This window comes from Somniosus microcephalus, chromosome 1 (assembly GCF_052327205.1).
Source record: "Somniosus microcephalus isolate GS21.2 chromosome 1, FLI_Smic_1.0, whole genome shotgun sequence".
In the NCBI taxonomy this organism is placed as follows: Eukaryota; Metazoa; Chordata; class Chondrichthyes; order Squaliformes; family Somniosidae; genus Somniosus; species Somniosus microcephalus.
Genome location: NC_140987.1, coordinates 27,167,459 through 27,186,081, shown reverse-complemented (window position 1 = coordinate 27,186,081; position 18,623 = coordinate 27,167,459). Strand labels below are relative to the sequence as shown.

The 18,623-nt window shown below is 47.0% G+C and overlaps 1 protein-coding gene across 13 annotated transcripts in view; it reads right to left on the bottom strand.

The window, feature by feature from the left end:
- The window catches only part of LOC147124002 (H(+)/Cl(-) exchange transporter 3), a 193,632-nt gene that overhangs the window by 79,435 nt on the left and 95,574 nt on the right, over positions 1–18,623 (bottom strand). For 10 of the 13 annotated variants that reach the window (XR_015075155.1, XM_085976158.1, XM_085976327.1 and 7 more), the window contains 2 exons: positions 16,810–16,967; positions 2,882–2,981 (listed from right to left, as the gene is read on the bottom strand). Coding sequence is in view for 11 of the 13 variants with exons in the window: in XM_085976158.1 (XP_085832284.1) it covers positions 2,882–2,981; positions 16,810–16,967 (258 nt within the window). In the remaining 2 variants the exon portion in view is untranslated. Of the gene's footprint in view, positions 1–2,881; positions 2,982–16,290; positions 16,343–16,809; positions 16,968–18,623 lie in introns of those variants that run through there. The other 3 variants (XM_085976242.1, XM_085976652.1, XM_085976707.1) reach the window with 3 other exon arrangements.

Below are 18,623 nucleotides of genomic sequence, written 5' to 3'. Positions count from 1 at the left end.
CAACTTACATTCCCACCCAGCTTTGTATCATCAGTAAACTTGGATGTATTACATTTGGTCCCCTCATCCAAATCATTCATATAGATTGTGAATAGCTGAGGCCCAAGCACTGATCCTTGCGGTACCCCACTAGTTACAGCCCGCCATCTCATCTACAATCCACCACCCCACCCCCATGGCCTCACTCTCTCCAGCCTCTTTCAGCCTTATATTCTAGCATGTACTCGCCACTCTGCTGGCCTCATCTGCAGCTCCCTCCCTCTGCTCCATCATTTCTCATCTACATGCTGCCACCGTGGCAACATCATCCGAAAACACAGCGTCAGTTTCCACATGTACGCCAACAACACCCAGCTCTACCACACCAACACTTCTCTCGACCCCTCCACGGTCTCTAAATTGTTAGACTGCTTGCCCGACATCCAGTTCTGGATGAGCAGAAATTTTCTCCAATTAAATATTGGGAAGACCGAAGCCATTGTTTTCGGTCACCACCACAAACTCCATTCCCCATGCACGGACTCCTTCCCTCTCCCTAACATCTATCTGAGGATGAACCACAGTGTTCACAACCTTGGTGTCATATTTGACCCTGAAATTAGCTTCCGACCACATATCCGCTGCATAACTAAGACTGCCGACTTCCACCTCCATAACATCGCCCGTCTCTGCCCCTGACTCAGCTCATCCGCTGCTGAAACCCTCATCCACGCTTTTGTTACCTCTAGACTTGACTATTCCAATGCACGCCTGGCTGGCCTCCCACATTCCACCTTACGTAAACTTGAGGTCATCCAAAACTCAGCTGCCCGTGTCCTAACTCGCACCAAGTCCCGTTCACCCATCACCCCTGTGCTCGCTGACCTACATTGGCTCCCGGCTAAACAACGCTTCGATTTCAAAATTCTCATCCTTGTTTTCAAATCCCTCCATGGCCTCGCCCCTCCCTATCTCTGTAATCTCCTTCAGCCCCACCACCGCCCGAGATATCTGTGCTCCTCTATTCTGCCCTCTTGAGCATCTCTGATTATAATCGCTCAGTCATTGGTGGCCGTGCCTTCTGTTGCCTGGGCCCTAAGCTCTGGAATTTCCTGCCTAAACCTCTTTGCCTTTCTACCTCTCTTTCTTCCTTTAAGATGGTCCTTAAAACCTACCTCTTTGACCAAGCTTTTGGTCACCTGCCCTAATTTCTCAATTGGCTCGGTGTCAAATTTTTTTCGTCTCATAATACTCCTGTGAAGCGCCTTGGGATGTTTTACTATGTTAAAGGCGCTATATAAATACAAGTTGTTGCTGTTGTTCAGCCATCCCAACCTACAACTCTTGAGTCTATTCAAAACCTATCTCGTTGACCTTTGAAGTGTCAGCTTGTCTCAGTGGCATCAATGCCAACTGAGCCAGCAGGTTATGGGCTCAAGCCTCACTCCAAAACCTGAGCAGATAATATAGTGCAGGGCAGTACTGAGGAAGTGCTACTTTGTCAAAGGTGCCAACTTTCGAGTGAATTGTTTAACCCGTGCAGCTTCTGCCCATTCAGGTGAATGTAAAAGTTCTCCTGGCATCATGGTCAACATTCATCCGTCAGCCCAAAAAAACCCCATGTAAAACAATTACTTGCTGTTTGTGGAACTGTGCTTTGGCCATATTGGCTGCCATGTTTGCCAAAAAAAAAAACACTTCAAAAGTAATTCTTTGGCTGTGGGTGTCCTGAGGACGTGAATGGCGCAGTGTAAATGCAAATTCTCTCTTTCTTTACTGCTGAATTTCCACGGGGGGTTGCCCTGATGATCAGCCGGAACATCGGCAGAAGATCCCCGGAAACCCCGGAGAAGCGGCATATACACCATCCACGCTGTTCTCCCAGGTTTTCCACGGACCTTCCGCCAGTGGTAGTGACAATCCAGAGAACCCCAGTGGAATTTCAACCCCTGCGTCATCAGTCATTATTCCGAACCCTTCTCCCACCTCTGCTCAAAGTTCAGTGGTTATCACCTCTGTGGAACATGTTAGGACGTTTTATTACATCAAGAGTGAAAGTTGTTGGTGGCACTCCCCTTTCAATCCTCCTTTCCGTAGTTTGCATAATCAACTTTCTAACTGTATAAAATCACATTGATACCAAAGTTAAAAGTATAAATCCTGTTATCAGTGATACCAATACTCACTCCACCACCGGCGCACATGGCTGCAGTGAGTACCATCCACACGATGCACTGCAGCAACTCGCCAAGTCTTCTGCAACAGTACTTCCCAAACCCACGACCTCTACCCCCTAGAAGGACAAGGGCAGCAGGCGCATTGGAACACTACCACCTTCAAGTTCCCCTCCAAGTCACACACCATCCTGACTTAGAAATATATCACATTCCTTCATCGGCGCTGGGTCAAAATCCTGGAACTCCCTCCCTAACAGCACAGTGGGAGTACCTTCACCACACGGACTGCAGCGGTTCAAGAAGGCGGCTCACCACCACCTTCTCGAGGGCAATTAGGAATGGGCAATAAATGCTGGCCATGCCAGCGACGTCCACATCCCATGAATGAATAAAACAAAAGTATGAATACTATTGGCGATAAAAGGCGTACCACTTCTCATACCCCCTCGTGTAAATATTTAAATGACAAAGTCAGCATCCTTATCGGTCTTTGTAGCTTATGGAAGTTCAGTAAAAGACAATTCACAATCCAGCTACTTCTGAGCTTCAGTCTTTCAATATCACGGTCAACTTATTATTCCTAATTAGTTCTATTTTTTTTTAAATCACAATATAAAGGCTTCATCAAGCATTAGACCACTGGACTTCAACTGCAATACATTTCACATTGAGAAGATCTTTAGCAGTTGTCTTTGTGGTCTGTGATGCTCTTGAGATTTCCTTACCTGATGCCAGACCAGTCAGCGTTACAACCAGCCATCCTGACCAAGCATCGTACAGGCTTTTTATAAACTCCCACACTGAATCTTTCTTCTTGCTGGTAATCTGTAATGAATAAATACTGAATTATTTTATACATTGTTTGCCTCACAGTACTCAAGCTTCCTGCATAGTATAGTATAGAGATCACAAGTGACAAACATAGTTTCACAAGGTATTTTCTGCAATCCAACCGCTTTGAACATTTTTCCATTCACACTGCAAATGAAGATACAACTTGAAAATAGGCCTCAATTTAAACGTGATTAAATAACATTGTAAGGAAATCAGTAAGGTTGCATTGATAACAACGGGCAGCAATTGCTCTTCTTCATTCCCTTCCTGAGCAATGTGCTGGAGTACTACTTACCATGCTACAAATTATGATTATCTACCCGGTAGGACTTCCGTCAATCTTTGACGAGAAGTAGCCTTCACACACTGTAGGAATTTACTGGGAATGGTTAAGTATGCGAGAGTGCACAAGAGAGTGTGCGCGTGTGCAAAACAAGATATGGGTGACAATGCGCCTTCACAATGGTTTTACATCCCTCTTCCCAACTCAATTAGCACAAAGGCCGCGATTTTGCTCACCTCGGTGGGTCCCGACCCTGCTGCTGGCTCCATCTCGCAGTTTGAAATGAATTTCCTTTGACTGGGCTCGTTATGCCCGCCTAGTGCGTTTCCCAGCCAATTAGAGGAAGCGGCTCTGGTGACGTCATTTGATGATGCGTCCAGTTTCCTTAAAGGGACTATGGCCAACTTTATTTGGACATTTGTGCTGTCAGTGTTCTACAGCACTGAGGTGCTGCAAACACTGACGATCACTGCACATAGATGCAAGGCTGCAGCCAGGCTCTCCCATGACTTCCTCCATATACTTATGGAGGAAGTCAAAGCACGCAGGGAGACCTCCCCAGGAGACCAACACAGCCTGGTTGCACGTTGCAGAGGAGGGCACATGCAGGAATGTGGTCAGGAGAACCTGGGTGCAGTGTCGCAAACGTTTCAATGATCTCTGTAGATCAGGAAATGTTAGTACAAAGCTATACTCGACCTCATACTGCTGTGCCTCGCATCACATCCCCATCACTCTGCCTTCCCTACCCTATTACTGCACATCTTAACTCACACCAACTTACCTTGGACTTCCACCCATTCCTCTCTCTATCTATATTATTACATCCCCAACTCACTAGCCAACCCTCACACTCACCCTCATCCTAGTGCAATCATACCAACTAACAACACACAAGGGTAGGCACTTGGGTGTTTTATGCAATGTTCATGTAAAGTTTCTGTTAATGTGGTGTCAAACACTGAAACCTTTATTTTCAACACTTGCCGTTCTTGGACAGATTTGTGTGCGCCTTTGGAAGTGGCTTAGTGAGTTGCAGTGAATGGTGAGACTTAACGGTACTCCACCCAATGGTGACGAGTGTGAAAGGAACTGCTTGGGTATTGTTGGGATGCTTTATGGTGTTGGTGTGGGGTGGTGCCAAGTGGCGTATCATATGGCAGTCAGGGTGTACAGCGTCAAGTGAAGTAAATCTGGCCATGGTGAGGCCATCCCTGGCAGCAATGTGGTCAGGTGCTGATGCCCTCTGTCCTGTGCAGCATTAGTTGATTGTGGAGTAGGTTGGTGTTGTTGGTGCTGCTGGTGTTGGGGCTGATCTTGGTGGAATTCTGAGGACCAATGTGAGATAGTGTAAAGGGCATTCATGTTGATGGAATAGATGGCAGGTGAAGCAGAGATGACAGAAGCGATCTGTCAATGGTGGGAGAGGTAATGAGGTCAGACTGGATGGAGACTTGTGTAAAGACTTGCAGCATGGTGAATCTGTTGTGGAAATCCAGTGAGGAAGAGCTTGTGGCTGAGGGAAGATATCTCTGTAAGGTGGGAGCTTTTACTTTACATTTGAAGCTGTCAACTCAACAGCTGATTCAATGGCCACTGACCTCCCGCCTCAGCTTTACAGACGTGATCCCCGAGCAGCGAGGACCCCGTGGGCAAGCATGTAAAATCAAAAGGTGAGCTTAAATGTATTCTTAGCGATCTCTAAACAAGGTCATAATGACCTGAATTGGGTCCCCCACCGCTGCGTATCGGGTCTGCTCATCGCTGACAAACCCAACATCGGGGAAAGGCATGTGGTTGCAGGTTCACAGCGGGGTCCCGACCCACTAGGGACAAAAAACACTTTTCCACCCGACCGGCCACCGATCACGCCCGCTGACCACGCCACCCTGGCCCCCCTGGAAAATCTCAGCCAAATTTCTCTCATGTACAGGTACAGCAGGTGATCAGGAAGGCCAATGGAATCTTGGCTTTTATTGCAAGGGGGATGGAGTACAAAAGCAGGGAAGTCTTGCTTCAGTTATACAGGGTACTGGTGAGGCCACACCTGGAATACTGCGTAGTTTTGGTTTCCATATTTAAGAAAAGATATACTTGCTCTCGAGGCAGTTCAGAGAAGGTTCACTCGGTTGATTCTGGAGATGAGGGGGTTGACTTATGAGGAAAGGTTGAGTAGGTTGGGCCTCCACTCATTGGAATTCAGAAGAATGAGAGGCGATCTTATCGAAACATATAAGATTGTGAGGGGGCTTGATCGGGTGAATGCGGGGAGGATGTTTCCACTGATGGGTGAGACTAGAACTAGGGTGCATAATCTTGGAATAAGGGGCTGCCGTTTCAAAACTGAGATGAGGAGAAACTTCTTCACTCAGAGGGTAGTAAATCTATGGAATTTGCTACCTCAGAGAGCTGTGGAAGCTGCGACATTAAATAAATTTAAAACGGAGATAGACAGTTTCCTAGCTGATAAGGGAATTAAGGGTTATGGGGAGCCGGCAGGGAAGTGGACGTGAGTCTAGGTTCGGATCAGCCATGATCCTATTGAATGGCGGAGCAGGCCCGAGGGGCCGTATGGCCTGCTCCTGCTCCTACTTCTTATGTTCTTATCTTATGTGCTGATAATGTGGTCAACCCGCTAATACATTGGCCTTACAAGGTTGGTTACAGTATAGGTTCAGTATAATTATGGTGACCTGTTCATTTGGCATGTGTGTGGCGTGTGCAAGAGAAAAGCGAGACACACTGGGAAACGAGAAAGGGGATGGGAACGTGAAGCAAGGCACTTCAAGTCTCGGCCAATGAGCTGCTCTTGTCCAGGGTGAGTTTCCCACAGATGCAAAATCAGCATGTCAGCAACCAGCAGCGCAAGCACCCCTCGAAGGCCGATGCAAAAGCAGCTTACAATTTTCATCTTTCAAAAGTTTGAAGAGAAATTTTTGCTTTCCACCTCGAAGATATACTTCTACAATAGGAAAATAAAACTCCAATTTCTGCAAGTGTATACGGACAAGTAACCAACCTCACCGAGTGCTCATGAAAATTATAGATAGCCCCTTAACTTGGTTCATGGTTAAAAAAAAACTAGTTATCCGATTGAACTACAAACAAGTAAAGTAAAAGCCTGGACAACTCCCAACAGAACTCCTTACCGGCACTCAGCCAGCAGCATGAGCAGTAGCCTCAGAGCAGGTTGCCTGACATCTCAGCCTGGGATAGTGCACATATGGGATATGAGGAGGAGAAAACTTAGCAAATCTGCTATTGCTTTAGCTGCTTTTATTGTCCAAAAGGAATCTGATTCTGCTGCTATTAGTTCCAAAAAAGCTAGTTATGGAATTCAAGCTACTTAGATGTTAGATATACTGGCGCTAAAAAACAAAACAAAAAATAAGCAATATGCATCTTTACACGTTATTAAAAAACACATAGGGAGATTGGGTGGTACAGTGTGTTAGCACACCGCCCTTTATCTCTCGGAGATTGGGTGGTACACTGGGTTAGCACACTGCCCTTTATATCTCGGAGACTGGGTGGTACAGTGGGTTAGCACACCGCCCTTTATCTCTCGGAGATTGGGTGGTACAGTGGGTTAGCACACTGCCCTTTATCTCTCGGAGATTGGGTGGTACAGTGGGTTAGCACACTGCCCTTTATCTCTCGGAGATTGGGTGGTACAGTGGGTTAGCACACTGCCCTTTATCTCTCGGAGATTGGGTGGTACAGTGGGTTAGCACACCGCCCTTTATCTCTCGGAGATTGGGTGGTACAGTGGGTTAGCACACTGCCCTTTATCTCTCGGAGATTGGGTGGTACAGTGGGTTAGCACACTGCCCTTTATCTCTCGGAGATTGGGTGGTACAGTGGGTTAGCACACCGCCCTTTATCTCTCGGAGATTGGGTGGTACAGTGGGTTAGCACACCGCCCTTTATCTCTCGGAGATAGAAACATAGAAGATAGGAGCAGGAGTAGGCCATTCGGCCCTTCGAGCCTGCTCCGCCATTCAATGAGATCATGGCTGATCATCCAATTTCAGTACCCTGTCCCTGCCTTCTCCCCATATCCCTTGATCCCTTTAGCCTTAAGAAATATATCCAACTCTTTCTTGAATATATTTAATGAACTGGCCTCCACCGACCTCTGTGGCAGAGAATTCCATAAGGTTAACCACTCTCTGGCTGAAGAAATTCCTCCTCATTTCAGTCCTAAATGGCTTACCCCTTATCCTTAGACTATGACCCCTGGTTCTGGACTCCCGGCCATCAGAAACATCCTTCCTGCATCTAGTCTGTCCAGACCTGACAGAATTTTATAGGTTTCGATGAGATCCCCTCTCAATCTTCTAAACTCCAGTGAGTATAAGCCCAATCGACACAATCTCTCCTCGTACATCATTCCTGCCATCCCAGGTATCAGCTTGGTGAATCTTCGCTGCACTCCCTCCATGGCAAGAACGTCCTTCCTCAAGTAAGGTGACCAAAACTGCACACAATACTCAAGGTGCGGTCTCACCAAGGCCCTGTACAACTGTCGCAAGACATCCTTGTTCCTGTACTCGAACCCTCTTGCTACGAAGGCCAACATACCATTTGCCTTCTTAACCGCCTGCTGCACCTGCATGCTTACCTTCAGCGACTGGTGCACAATAACACCCAGGTCTCTTTGCACTTCCCCTTCTCTCAATCTATTGCCATTCAAATAATAATCTGCCTTCCTGTTTTTGCCACCAAAGTGGATAACCTCTCATTTATCCACATTATAGTGCATTTGCCATGTTTCTGCCCAATCACCCAATCTGTCCAAATCGTACTGGAGTTTCACGACATCCTCCTCACAGCTTACCCTCCCACCCAGCTTTGTGTCGTCTGCAAATTTGGAGATATTACATCCAATTCCCTCGTCCAGATCATTAATATATATTGTGAACAGCTGGGGTCCTAGGACCGATCCTTGCGTTACCCCATTAGTCACTGCCTGCCACTCGGAAAATGACCCGTTTATTCCAACTCTTGGCTTTCTGTCCGCCAACCAGTTCTCTATCCAAGTCAATGCCTTGCCCCCAATCCCATGTGCCTTAATTTTGCACGCTTATCTCTTATGTGGGACCTTATCGAAAGCCTTCTGAAAGTCCAAATACACCACATCCACTGGTTCTCCCTTATCTATTTTACCAGTTACATCCTCAAAAAATTCCAGTCAATTAGTCAAGCATGATTTACCTTTTGTAAATCCATGTTGACTTTGTCCGATCCTGTCACTGCTTTCCAAGTGCTCTGCTATTACATCTTTTATAATAGACTCTAGCATTTTCCCCACTACCGATGTCAGGCTTACCGGTCTATAATTCCCCACTTTTTCTCTACCACCTTTTTTGAATAGTGGGGTAACATTAGCTACCCTCCAATCCATGGGTACCGTTCCAGAGTCCATCGAGTTCTGGAAGATGACCAGCAATGCATTTACTATCTCTAGGGCCACTTCCTTAAGTACCCTGGGATGTAGACCATCAGGCCCTGGGGATTTATCGGCCTTCAGTCCCATCAATTTTCCTAACACCATTTCCCTACAAATACTGATTTCTTTCAGTTCCTCCCTTTCATCAGACCCTATGTTCCCCGGCATCTCTGGGAGGTTATTTGTGTCCTCCTTTGTGAAGACAGAACCAAAGTATGTATTTAGTTGGTCTGCCATTTCCTTGTTTCTCATTATAAATTCCCCTGATTCTGACTGTAAGGGACCTACGCTTGACTTCACCAATCTTTTTCTCTTCACATATCTATAAAAGCTTTTACAGTCAGTTTTTATGTTCCCTGCTAGCTTACTCTATTTTCCCTTTCTTAATTAATCCCTTTGTCCTCCTTTGTTGACTCCTAAACTGCTCCCAATCCTCAGGATTATTGTTTTTTCTGGCCAATTTATATGTCCTCTCCTGGGATCTTATGTTATCCCTAATTTCCCTTGTTAGCCACGGTTGAGTCACCTTTTTTGTTTTATTTTTATGCCAAACTGGGATGAACAAATTCTGTAGCTCATCCATTCGGCCTTTGAATGTTTGCCATTGCCTATCCACCGGCAACCCTTTGAGTGACATTCCCCAATCAATCCTACCCAACTTGCTCCTCAGACCATCGTAGTTTCCTTTATTTAAATTGAGGACCCTAGTCTCTGAGTCAACTACTTCATTCTCCATCTTAATGAAGAATTCGATCATATTATGATCGCTCCGACCCAAGGGGCCTCTTACAACAAGATTGCTAATTAATCCTTTCTCGTTACATAATACCCAGTCTAAGATGGCCTGATCTCTGGTTGGTTCCTCGACATATTGGTCCAGGAAACCATCCCGTAAACACTCCAGGAATTCCTCCTCCACAGTATTGTTACTAATTTGGTTAGCCCAATCTATATGTAGATTAAAGTCACCCATGATGACTGCTGTGCCCTTATTGCACGCTTCTTTAATTTCCCTTTTAATGCCATCCCCAACCTCCGCCTTACTGTTTGGAGGTCTATATACCACTCCCACTAATGTTTTTTCCCCCTTAGTATTTCTCAATTCTACCCATACAGATTCCACATCATCAGAGCTAATATCCTTCATTACAATTGTATTAATCCCTTCTTTAACCAGTAATGCTACCCCACCTCCCTTTCCTTTTTGCCTATCTTTCCTGAATATCGAATACCCCTGGATGTTGAGTTCCCAGTCTTGGCCATCCTTGAGCCATGTTTCCGTAATCCCAACCAAATCATATTCGTTTACCTCTATTTGCGCAGCCAATTCATCCACCTTATTACAAATGCTCCTCGCATTAAGACACAAAGCCTTCAGGCTTGTTTTTTTAACGCTCTTAGACCTATTAGAATTATTATTTACTGTGGCCACGTTTGATTTAAACCGTTGATTTCTCTGACTGCCACTTTTGTTTTTCTCCTTTCTATCTTTTGCTTTTATCCCTGTTTTCCTTTCCTCTGTCTCCTTGCTCAGGTTCCCAACCCCCTGCCATTTTAGTTTAACCCCCCCGAACAGTGCTAGCAAACCTCCCCGCAAGGATATTTGTCCCACTCTGGTTCAGGGAGGTGCGAACCCGTCCGACTTGTACAATCCCACCTTCCCCAGAAGCAGGCCCAGTGCTCCAGGAAACTAAAGCCCTCCCTCACTGCACCAACTCTTTAGCCACGCATTCATCTGCTCTATCCTCCTATTCCTATACTCACTAGCACATGGCACGGGAGTAATCCAGAGATTACAACCTTTGAGGTCCTACTCTTTAATCTGCTACCTAGCTCCCTAAATTCTTGCTGCAGGACCTCATCCGCTCTTCCTACCTATGTCGTTGGTCCCAATGTGAACCACGACCTCTGACTGTTCACCCTCCCCCTTCAGAATGCCCTGCAGCCGTTCAGTGACATCCTTGACCCTGGCACCAGGGGAGGCAACAAACATCCTGGAGTCACGTCTACGGCCACAGAAACGCCTATCTGTTCCCCTTACGATAGAATCTCCGACCACTATTGCTCTCCCACTCTTTTTCCTCCCTTCCTGAGCAGCAGAAGCACCCTGGTGCCAGGAAGTTGGCTGCTGCTGCCTTCCTCTGGTAAGTCATCCCCCTCAACAGTATCCAAATTGGTATACCTGCTTGAAAGGGGGATGGCCACAGGGGTCCGCTGCACTACCTGTCTGCCTCTACTGCTCTGCCTGATGGTCACCCATTTCCCTTCTGCCTGTGCAGCCCTACCCTGCGGCGTGACCAACTTATCAAACGTGTAATCCACGACCCTCTCAGCATCGTGAATGCTCCAAAGCCCATCCATCTGCAGCTCCAGCGCCTCCATGCGGTCTGCTGGTAGCTGCAGCTGGATGCATTTCTGGCACACGTAGTCGTCAGGGACACTGGCAGCGTCCCTGAATTCCCACATAGAGCAAGAGGAGCATAACACGGGGCTGGGTTCTCCTGGCATGACTTACCCCTTTAATTAATTTAAATTAATTCAATACCACCAGTTAAAGATATACTCTAGGGCGCTTGTATGGTTTACCAACAGTCCCCGCTACACCAGAAAGACCTTAGCAACTATAAACCACAGAGTTAAAGTTTAAAAAATAGAGAAATACTCACCAACCAATCACTTACCTGCTCCCTGTAGTACAGTGTGTTAGCACACCGCCCTTTATCTCTCGGAGATTGGGTGGTAAAGTGGGTTAGCACACCGCCCTTTATCTCAGAGATTGGGTGGTACAGTGGGTTAGCACACCGCCCTTTATCTCTCGGAGATTGGGTGGTACAGTGGGTTGGCACACCGCCCTTTATCTCTCGGAGATTGGGTGGTACAGTGGGTTAGCACACCGCCCTTTATCTCTCGGAGATTGCGTGGTACAGTGGGTTAGCACACCGCCCTTTATCTCTCGGAGATTGGGTGGTACAGTGGGTTAGCACACTGCCCTTTCTCTCTCGGAGATTGGGTGGTACAGTGGGTTAGCACACTGCCCTTTATCTCTCGGAGATTGGGTGGTACAGTGGGTTAGCACACTGCCCTTTATCTCTCGGAGATTGGGTGGTACAGTGGGTTAGCACACCGCCCTTTCTCTCTCGGAGATTGGGTGGTACAGTGGGTTAGCACACTGCCCTTTATCTCTCGGAGATTGGGTGGTACAGTGGGTTAGCACACCGCCCTTTATCTCTCGGAGATTGGGTGGTACAGTGTGTTAGCACACTGCCCTTTATCACTCGGAGATTGGGTGGTACAGTGGGTTAGCACACCGCCCTTTATCTCTCGGAGATTGGGTGGTACAGTGTGTTAGCACACTGCCCTTTATCTCGGAGATTGGGTGGTACAGTGGGTTAGCACACTGCCCTTTATCTCTGGAACCTGGATCTGGATCCTCCTTACTGATTAAGGAGAGGAGATTCATCCAATTATAAGCATCCCATTTCGGCAGTCTCATGCAGGGTGCAAGAGGTCAAGGGGTGACAACACTAAACTGTCCCTAATTAGCACTGATCGTCAATCTCTCCCAAAGAGCTCACAAACATGAGTCATATGAGGAATGAAAATGGCACACTGGTGGGGGTGCATTGGGGTAGAGTAAGAGCTTTACTTAGCAGCTGATTGTGCTACAGGTAGTGCTGAAAGAGGCTGCCTGAAACAGGAAAGTGTTCCATTTTGCAGTCCTAACATCCCTTGCCTTGACAAGCGCAAAAGAAATATGCCCTCTAGATTCTCCTTTTTAGGCAAGCAAATTGCTCCCAAACCTCTGCCAATGCTGCTAAAGCTGGGAAAAGTTGGCACTCTCAAGTTTTCACTCAATGTGCCTTGGCTTCACTCCGACCTCTCCCAAACAACCCTGCTGTGAACTCAATTTTTGGCATGAACCTGCATTCCAGCACTCCATGGCAGTGTGCTGGGAAACACAGAAAGAATACCAACAACTTGACATTGTATATTTTCTTCTCTGCATACCATCATTGAACAGATACAGAAGCTAAACTTTGATGAAAGTGCAATTGCCATGATGTCCCACATGCTAAGACAAAATTTAGCTGAACTGTGTGGGTATGTGATGTGTTCGGACAAATTGTAGACACATTTCAAACTATTTGTTGCGCTCCATGCAATGTGGACTGTTTCAGTTGATAGCGTGGGACAACTAAGTGAAGATTTCATCTGACGGTACTCCAGCAAATGAGGCAATTTAAATGTTGCTTCCTCTGCCATTACCACTTGCAGGAAGACATCTTTAATGTATTAGCATGCTCTGCATCCCAGCACACCAGTTTGTCATTTTATATTTGATACTTGGAAGGATTACTTGCGATGTCTGCTTTTTTTTGTAAAACCTACTTTTAATTAAAATTCAGTCAGCTTTGCTAAAAAAAAATGTGTTTCGTGCTCAGGCTGCTTGATAACATGTTAATGCCTTGCAGTCACTTTCTCTGTCTTTTAAGACATTTGACTTCATGATTCTCTGGATGGGTTCGCAGGTTTATCCAGTGAAGTGTTGAGGCACACAGGCCAGTGAAGGTCCCGGGCTTGGTTCCTGGTCTCTGCTGAGTTAGCGGATTTCAACTGAACTGGGTGTACGAATGGCCTTAGCATCTCTGTGGGGAAAGTCAAAACAAAAAATCCATCCACCATTCCCACTCCTAGCTCTCATCCAACAACCACCTACTGGTAGTGCGCAAGTGTGAAAGACGGGAGCAGGAATGTCCACATGATTAAGCTGCTTGCTGACATCAGGGCTCACACATGAATAATGGAAATTGGACAAAGTATCTGAGAGTGAGAAGTTCCTTGTCTACGCAGCAAGGACTCAACACCGTAAGACAAAGAGAAGGTGAATAATTTTTAATACAGGTAGACTATCCTTTATCCGAACTTCCGAAAACCGAAAACCTCTAAAAACCGAAAGTTTTTTTGTTCAGCGTAAGTCGTGCGCACGACATGACCAGAGTGGCGCACAACTTACGCTGAGCAGGGCAGAGGGTCACAGAGTTCCCTCCTGGGTAGGAGATTGCAGGCCGAGCCGGGCAGTGTGAAGGAGGTACCGGGAGAGTGAACCCAACAATACAGCGGCCCGTCCGATAGCTGCAGCAGCCCGTCCGATATTCTTTTCTCCCCCCGACCCGACCCGCAGCCCGTCCGATATTCTTTTCTCTCCCCGCCCCCCCACCCCCGACCCGACCTGACCGATATTCTTTTCTCCCGACCCGAGGCCCGTCCGATATTCTTTTCTCCCGAGCCAACCCGAAACGCGGCCCGTCCGATATTCTTTTCTCCCCCACGACCGCGCCCCCCCCCCCCCGGACCCCCACCCCCCCGACGACCCGACCCCCCCCCCCCGACCCCGACCCCCCCCCGGAACAGTCGCAAAAGGTAGCCTGAAATTTTACAATTTATATTAAATACAAAATTCCCAGTCTTATAATAATACCTTCTGAAATCCGAAAAATTCCGAAACTCAGCTGGTCCCAAGGCTTTCGGATAAGGGATAGTGTACCTGTATAAGCAAATCACGCAGAGAAGTGTGACGTGATACATTTTGGTAGGAAGAATGAGAAGAGGCAATATAAACTAAATGGTACAATTGTAAAGGGGGGGGCAAGAACAGAAAGACGTAGATGATTATGTACACAAATCTTTGAAGGTGGCAGGACAAGTTGAGAAGGCCATTAAAAAAGTATATGGAATCATTGGCTTTATTAATAGAGGCAGAGAGTACAAAAGCAAGGAAGTTATGCTCAACCTTTCTAAATCACTGGTTCGGCCTCAACTGGTGTACTGTGTTCAATTCTGGTACCACACTTTAGGAAGGATGTCAAGGCCTTAGAGAGGGTGCAGAAGAGCTCGACGAGAATGGTACCAGGGATGAGGGACTTCAGTTATGTGGATAGACTGGAGAAGCTGCGGATGTTCTCCTCAGAGCAGAGGAGGTTAAGAGGAGATATGATAGAGGTGTTCAAAATCATGAAGGGTTTTGATAGAGTAAATAACTAGAAACTGTTTCCAGTGGCAGAAGGGTCGGTAACCAGAGGACACAGATTAATGGTGATTGGTAAAAGAACTGGATGCGACATAAGGAAGAAAAAAAACTTACGCAGCGAGTTGCTATGACTGGAATGCGCTGCCTGAAAGGGCGGTGGAAGCAGATCCAATAGTAACTATCAAAAGGGTATTGGACAAATACTTGAAGGGGAAAAAATTACAGGGATATGGGGAAAGAGCAGGGGTGTGCGACAAATTGGAGAGCTCTTTCAAAGAGCTAGCACATGCGTGATGGGCTGAATGGCCTCCTTCTGCGCTGTAACATTCTCTGATTCTAGGGGGTAATTTTAACCCCCAATCCCGGGTGGGTTGGGGGTCAGGTGAGATGTAAAAATTTAAAAAATCTCAAACCCAAACCCACTTCCAGGTTTTATGGAGGCGGGGCAGGGGAATGGGCAGCCAACCCGCTCCCATTTAATCTCTCTTACAGGTTTAACACTGGTCAGCCAGGTTTTCCAGGCCTCGGGAAACTTAGCAGCTCAAGGAAGGCGAGGACCGCTTCGGGGAAAAGGTAAGTGCCTTTACAGCGCTGCTTATGGGCCAGGAGGAGCAGGAGCAATTCCTCCAAGCCCACTAAGCTATCTTATAACACCAGGAAGGCAGATTATTATCTGAGCGGCAATAGATTGGGAAAAGGGGAAGTGCAACGAGACCTGGGTGTCCTTGTGCACCAGTCGCTGAAGGTAAGCATGCAGGTGCAGCAGGCGGTTAAGAAGGCAAATGGTATGTTGGCCTTCATAGCGAGAGGATTCGAGTACAGGAACAAGGATGTCTTGCTGCAGTTGTACAGGGCCTTGGTGAGACCACACCTTGAGTATTGTGTGCAGTTTTGGTCACCTTATCTGAGGAAGGATGTTCTTGCCACGGAGGGAGTGCAGCGAAGATTCACCAGACTGATACCTGGGATGGCAGGAATGACGTATGAGGAGAGATTGGGTCGATTGGGCTTATACTCGCTGGAGTTTAGAAGAATGAGAGGGGATCTCATTGAAACTTATAAAATTCTAACAGGACTAGACAGACTGGATGCAGGAAGGATGTTCCCGATGGCGGGAGAGTCCAGAACCAGGGGTCACAGTCTAAAGATAAGGGGTAAGCCATTTAGGACAGAGATGAGGAGGAATTTCTTCACCCAGAGAGTGGTGAACCTGTGGAATTCTCTACCACACAAGGCAGTTGAGGCCAATTCATTAAATATATTCAAGAAGGAGTTAGATATATTTCTTAAGGCTAAAGGGATCGAGGGATATGGGGAGAAAGCAGGGACAGGGTACTGAATTTGGATGATCAGCCATGATCTCATTGAATGGCGGAGCAGGCTCGAGGGGCCGAATGGCCTACTCCTGCAACTATCTTCTATGTTTCTATGTTCTTCCAAGCCATCGGACACCCCATCCACCCACCCCAGGATCAACTCCACACCTCCCCCACACACCAACAGGTTCCTTTCCTGTTCCCTCCTCTGGAGTGCTCACCGCCCGACAGCAAGTCAAGCCCGTCAATCAGGCTGATTTCCGGGTGGGGAACCTGTGGAAAAAAAAAGATGCACACTATGGTGTCAAAACTCCACAGCATGCTGCCCCCAGCCCCACCCCCCCCCCCCCCACCCCCAGCTTACGCAACCCGCCCCAGTTAATATCGGGGCCTATGGTTCTAAATATCTGATTTAATTAGCCACGGTTGAAACCTTTGAAACCATAAGCTGACTTCCTCTTTTGCAACAGAGTGTGCGTCATTTGGTCATCTGTCGCAGAGAGTGAAAACTGGTAATGGAGTGGTCCCTTCCCATACTCTCCTAAAACAGCTACTGGAAAGTAGGCTGGCAGTGCCACCACCGACAGAAAAGTCTCAGGACCAGCCACGATTAGGAAAAGACAGAAATTTTAAATTATTGAAATGAAAATATATCGAAATCCTCCGCTTTCCTGAATTCAAGGGTCCTGTGCAGACCAGTTTACCCCATTATTCAACATGGGATTACTAATTGCACCCACCTTTCTGTGCCTTTCCCGGTCTTTGCACTTCTCTCGCACCCAGTCAATGGTGTGGAAATCATCGTACGTTCCAACACCTGGTATAGGCTCATCCAAAAGGTCCAATAAATGTGTAGTGCTGTTGATACCACCTCCATTCGTCATTGTATAATTGGCTCCTTCAAGATTAAAACAAAGAAAAAGCCACATTAGACGTGTTCTAAACACTGAACAATGTGTAATTTTAAGAGAGTATTTTTTTAAAAACTGACATTGTTCCTGGAACAATCATACAGACATTGTCAATGATTTTTAGATTTGTTTCCATTTTTAAAATTTCATACAGAGCAGTCTTGCTGTTACTCTGCCAGTGCCATTCTTTTAACCCAAGTGCAACAATCATAATACGCCAGTGCGTGCTGCCCCCCTCCAGCCTGCTCCCATTTTACAGGCAGTGCATCATACAGTGACGGAGGGAATAGGTTTAATTGCATCTCTTTCTCCAGATCATCCGACAGGAGGCAGGATGAGCTGCATCAAAGACATGTAGGAGCAACAGCAACGGCAAAAAAAAAATCAATTTAATAGCACTTTACAGCGGCCATGCCTTCAGCTGCCAAGGCCCTAAGCTCTGGAATTTGTGGCAGGGACCGAAGACAATGGCTTCACTCTTTCCAATTTTTAGTTGGAGGAAATTTCAGCTGATCCAGGACTGGATGTCAGTCAGACAAGCAGTGTGACAATTTAGAGACAGTGGAGGAGTCGAGCGAGGTGGTGGTGAGGTAGAGCTGGGTGTCACCAACATGTCACCGAGGGGCAGCATGTACATGAGAAATGGGTGGGGGCCAAGGATAGATCCTTGGGAAACAGCAGAGGTAATGGTGCGGGGGCGGGAAGAGAAGTCGTTGCAGGTGATTCTCTGGCTGCAACTGGATAGATAAGAATGGAACCAGGCGAGTGCAGTCCCACCCAGCTGGATGACGGTGGAGAAGGATGGTGTGGTCAACCGTGTCAAAGGCTGCATACAGGTCGAGAAGGACGAGGAGGGAAAGTTTACCACAGTCACCGTTACATAGGATGTCATTTGTGACTTTGATGAGAGCCGTTTCGGTACTGTGGCAGGGGCGGAAACCTGATTGGAAGGATTCAAACATGAAATTCTGGAAAAGATAAGCACGTATTTGGAAGGCAACAATACGTTCAAGGACTTTGGAGAGGAAAGGGAGGTTGGAGATGGGGCGGTAATTTGCAAGAACGGAGGGGGTCACGGGTTGGTTTTTTAAGAGGGGTGATGACGGCAGATTTGAAGGAGAGGGGGACAGTACCCGAGGAGAGAGAACCGTCAACAATATCAGCTAACATGGGGGTCAGGAATGGAAGTTGGGTGATCATCAGTTTAGTGGGAATAGGGTCAAGGGAGCAGGAGGTGGGTCTCGTGGACAAGATGAGCTCAGAGAGGGCATGAGGGGAGATTGGAGAGAAACTGTAACAGAGAAGCTTAAGGGGAAACCTAATAGAGGTATTCAAAATCATAAGTGGTTTTGATAAAGCAAGTCGAGAGAAACTATTTCCTATGTAAAGTGGGCTGGTAACCAGAGGCCATAGATTTTAAATAATTGGCAAAAGAACTAGAGGGGAAAGGAGGGGGAAATGTCTTCACACTGAGGGTTAAGGTCTGGGATGCACTACCTGAAAGGGTGGTGGAATCAAATCCCATAGGCACTTTTAAAAGGCAATTAGACATGTACTAAAGAGAACTAATTTGCAGGGTTGTGGGGAAAAAAGCTGGGGTATGGTCCCATACCGTGGCTTTTCCCCCGTAACTCTGCAAATTG